The sequence below is a fragment of the Mastomys coucha genome, unplaced genomic scaffold (genome assembly GCF_008632895.1).
Source record: "Mastomys coucha isolate ucsf_1 unplaced genomic scaffold, UCSF_Mcou_1 pScaffold7, whole genome shotgun sequence".
In the NCBI taxonomy this organism is placed as follows: Eukaryota; Metazoa; Chordata; class Mammalia; order Rodentia; family Muridae; genus Mastomys; species Mastomys coucha.
The window spans coordinates 63,067,838-63,071,388 of NW_022196913.1; the positions used below are offsets into that span (position 1 = coordinate 63,067,838).

A 3,551-nucleotide genomic window follows, 5' to 3' on the forward strand; every position below is an offset into this window, starting at 1 on the left:
ACCAATGCCCGCAGTTACCCACGGTCTGCACAGCAGGGCTACACTTCCAGAGCGGCATGCACTGAGCCTTACCTGCAGTCTGTTCACTTTCTGTGCTTCTTTCAGAGACACGGCGTGCCCTTTGTTCTCCTGTATCATCAGCTGCACTTGACTCCTTAGCTCCTCCAGCTCCAGATCCTTCTGTGTGAACACCACTTGATCAGCGGCCAGAGCACACTGGGAAGGAAAGAAGACAAGAGTTCAGCAGATATGGAGGAGTACTGCAGAACAGTGTAAAGTCCAGTGGGAGCTGGACAACACCGTTTAAGGTTTTCTTATCCTTTTTACTTGGCCTTTTCCAGATTCTTTTTGAGACGGGCAGAAATAGAGGTACCTATCACTGTGATTCCATGAGAATTAATTCCAAGTGCAAACGGTACCATTCCATGGGAATAGAAATGAGGCAGCGCCTGGAACACCAGGATTCACCGCCCTTCCTGAGTGTAGGTGTAACTTGACCAGTAGCCTCATCTCTGTCACCATGGCTGCCACCATGGCTGCCCCGGACCCTCAAACCTTTTAGCCAAAATGAATCCTTCCTCTCTTTGGACTGCTTTTGCAGGTATTTTGTCCCAGCAACAAGAAGACTACCTAACAGAAGTAATTGGTACCAGAAGGGGGAGGAACGTCTTAGTACCAGTTGCTGCCAATGAACCTCATCCTGTGACCTAGTATGCCAGAGGACTATGGAAGAGTTTGGAAAACTAAGGTAGAAAACCCTAGAATGCTGTACTTAGAGCTGGAATGAGCCATTCCAGCAGCAGTTTGGTAGACCAGAAGGCCAAAGAAATGTGGACCCAGACAAGTGGAGAACCCGTTTATGAAGCTTCAGAGGGAAACAAGGGCTCTAATGGGAACTGTTACAAGCTGACAAAGATGCAGGCTGCATTCTGTCTTTGGGGACTTGAGTGAGGCTGAATTCAAAGCAATGGACTAATGTGTTTAATGAAGAAAACGTCAACGTAGGACAGCACTCAGGCTATGGCATGGCTACCCCTCCTTACTCTCATCCAGATCTACAGTGAGAGAGAAAGCCAACGAGCAGAGCATACACTTCTTGGAAAACTGTACCACTTGGCAGGGGAAGAAATGAGTTGAAAGCTTTAGGCGAGGGCTAAGAAAGCACTTGTAACTGTCAAGGAGTTTAGCACATCAGCAGCAGTGACTGGCACTGGAGCAAGAGGAAAGTGCCTTGATGGCATGACTCTACCTAAGAAAGGCTCCATCTTCTGAGAATGGAAATTCATTTGAGAGAAGAGAACCAACACTGTGATTGCTGCTCAAGGGACTCCCTTCTAAAAACAACTGCCTAGGGAACGTTTCATCAGTCAGTACAACAGAGGCAAACACAAAGGAGCCAGGCTACACCTGGCTCCAGCATTATCTAGAAGACCCTGATTTTATGGGTACAACAAGCACAAAAATAAGGAAGTCACGGAGGCTCGTACCAAGGTTTCAGAAAGCCACTGAGGCCAGTCAATGGATAGCTCAGTCAGCTTTCCTGCCAGGGATCCCTGAGGGGCCAATAGGTAGACCAGTGACGGCAGAGCTAGGTTGTAATGGAAAGCTACAGACATGCAGTGGGACAAGTATTAAGAAAGAGGTCGTCTGTACAAAGCAGCAGAGCTGGGTGACACATCATAAGCCCAGATGCTGGACAAGAAGCTGTAGGATTTGATGTCTTCCCTGTTGGGTTCCAGTCCTTCTTTGGAAATGGGTTTCCTGTCTCTGATCAGTTTTCCCTTCTGTAAATCTGGAGTTGTAGGAGCTCACAGTTAAGAAACCGAGTCTTGGGGCTGGTGAGATAGCTCGGTGGTTAAGAGCACTGACTGCCCTTCTGGAGGTTATGAGTTCAAATCCCAGCAACCACATGGTGGTTCACAACCACCCATAATGAGTAACAAATAAAAACAAATAAGGAAAAAAAAAAAAAAGAAACTGAGTCTCAGAAGATAGTTCAGAGTTTTGAGCCATGTTGGAACTGTTAGATTGTGGGGATGTCTAGACATAACTAAATACATTTTATATTATGAGATGAAAATGAGACCTAGAAACAGGGATGAAATGTTATGACCTAAAATAATGGATGTCAAGTTGATAAGGATGGAATTGTGATGGTCGCTCTTCATTGTCAACTAGAGGAAATTTATAATCACCATGGAAACACATAACTGCAGGTGTGTGTCTATGAGGGTGTTTATAAAAACTTTAACTGAAGAAGACCCATCCCAGAATATATAAAAAACAAACAAACAAACAAAAAGCCAAAATGAGTAGAGTGCCAGCATTACCTTCTCTACGGTTCCAGATGGTGGCCCTGATGTGACCAGTGGCCTCCTGTTCCTGCTGCCAAGCCTTTTCTGCTATATGGACTAGACTTTCAAACTTGAGCCAAAATAAAACTTGTCATTTAAGTTATTTTTGGCAGATATTTTATCACAGTAATAAAAATGTAACTAACATACATTTGTTTCATGAAAAACAACTTGTTTTAAGTTTCATGAAAAAAAAATTGAGCTTGATGGCTCCCAATAAAGGCTTAAGACTTTGCTAATATCACTGGTGATATTAAGGAATATATAAAAATGTTTAAACACTTGGACTATCTACACTAAATTATTTTCCAAATGACAATTGTATAATCATTCAAAATCATATGCAGAAAAGAACCACTCAAAGGTCAAGACAGAGACCTGTAAGTTTTATTTTATAAATCATGATATAATAAAATAATTTCAAATCGCTTCTTGCAAGTCAACAAAGAAAATTTTTAATTAAGATTTGGTGTAGTATGAAAGAATGTCCATGATTTATCTCAAAAGTTACTGAAATACTCATCCTTGCCTTATAAATCTACATAAGGATAGATTTTCCTTATAATTTTGACAAGATCTTGCTAAAGCACAAGAAGACACAAGTGCCTTCTACTAAGTAAGCCACACACTAAAGACATCAGAAATGTAAGCAGCTCTGCTAAGCTGTCCCCCGAGCTTCTTCACAAGTCTCAGGCAGGTGTCCTATCCCTAAGCTATATACCCAGTCCATGGTTTGAAAGGTCTACCGGGAAATTTCAAACTTTAAAAGTGAACACTCACTCTGAATTTAAAAAGTTTAAGAAGACCCAGGTGGTGGTGGCGCACGCCTTTAATCCCAGCACTTGGGAGGAAGAGGCAGGCGGATTTCTGAGTTTGAGGCCAGCCCGGTCTACAGAGTGAGTTCCAGGACAGCCAGAGCTACACAGAGAAACCCTGTCTCAAACAAACAAACAAACAAACAAACAAACAAACAAGTTTAAGAAGAGCTCCCGTTAGTTTGCTTGTTTTCAGACAGGATTCCATTAGCAGCCCTAGACCCTCCTGCCTCAGCCTCCTGAGTATTGGGATGGCAGGCATGTGCCTGCCACATGTCCTATGTGAAACATTTTCCTCCTGGTTTATGTAAAAAGGTATTTTGCTGAAACCTGTAACTAAAAAGATTGTGTTTCTAATTATGTTTTCCTGCTTAAAAAAAAA

The 3,551-nt window shown here is 42.7% G+C and overlaps 1 protein-coding gene across 6 annotated transcripts in view; it reads right to left on the minus strand.

The window, feature by feature from the left end:
• Nucleotides 1-3,551, minus strand: part of Kif27 (kinesin family member 27) — an 82,700-nt gene that overhangs the window by 61,112 nt on the left and 18,037 nt on the right. For all 6 annotated transcript variants that reach the window (XM_031358587.1, XM_031358586.1, XM_031358588.1 and 3 more), the window contains exon 5: nt 73-216. In XM_031358587.1, the coding sequence (XP_031214447.1) occupies nt 73-216 (144 nt within the window). The remainder of the gene's footprint in view (nt 1-72; nt 217-3,551) is intronic.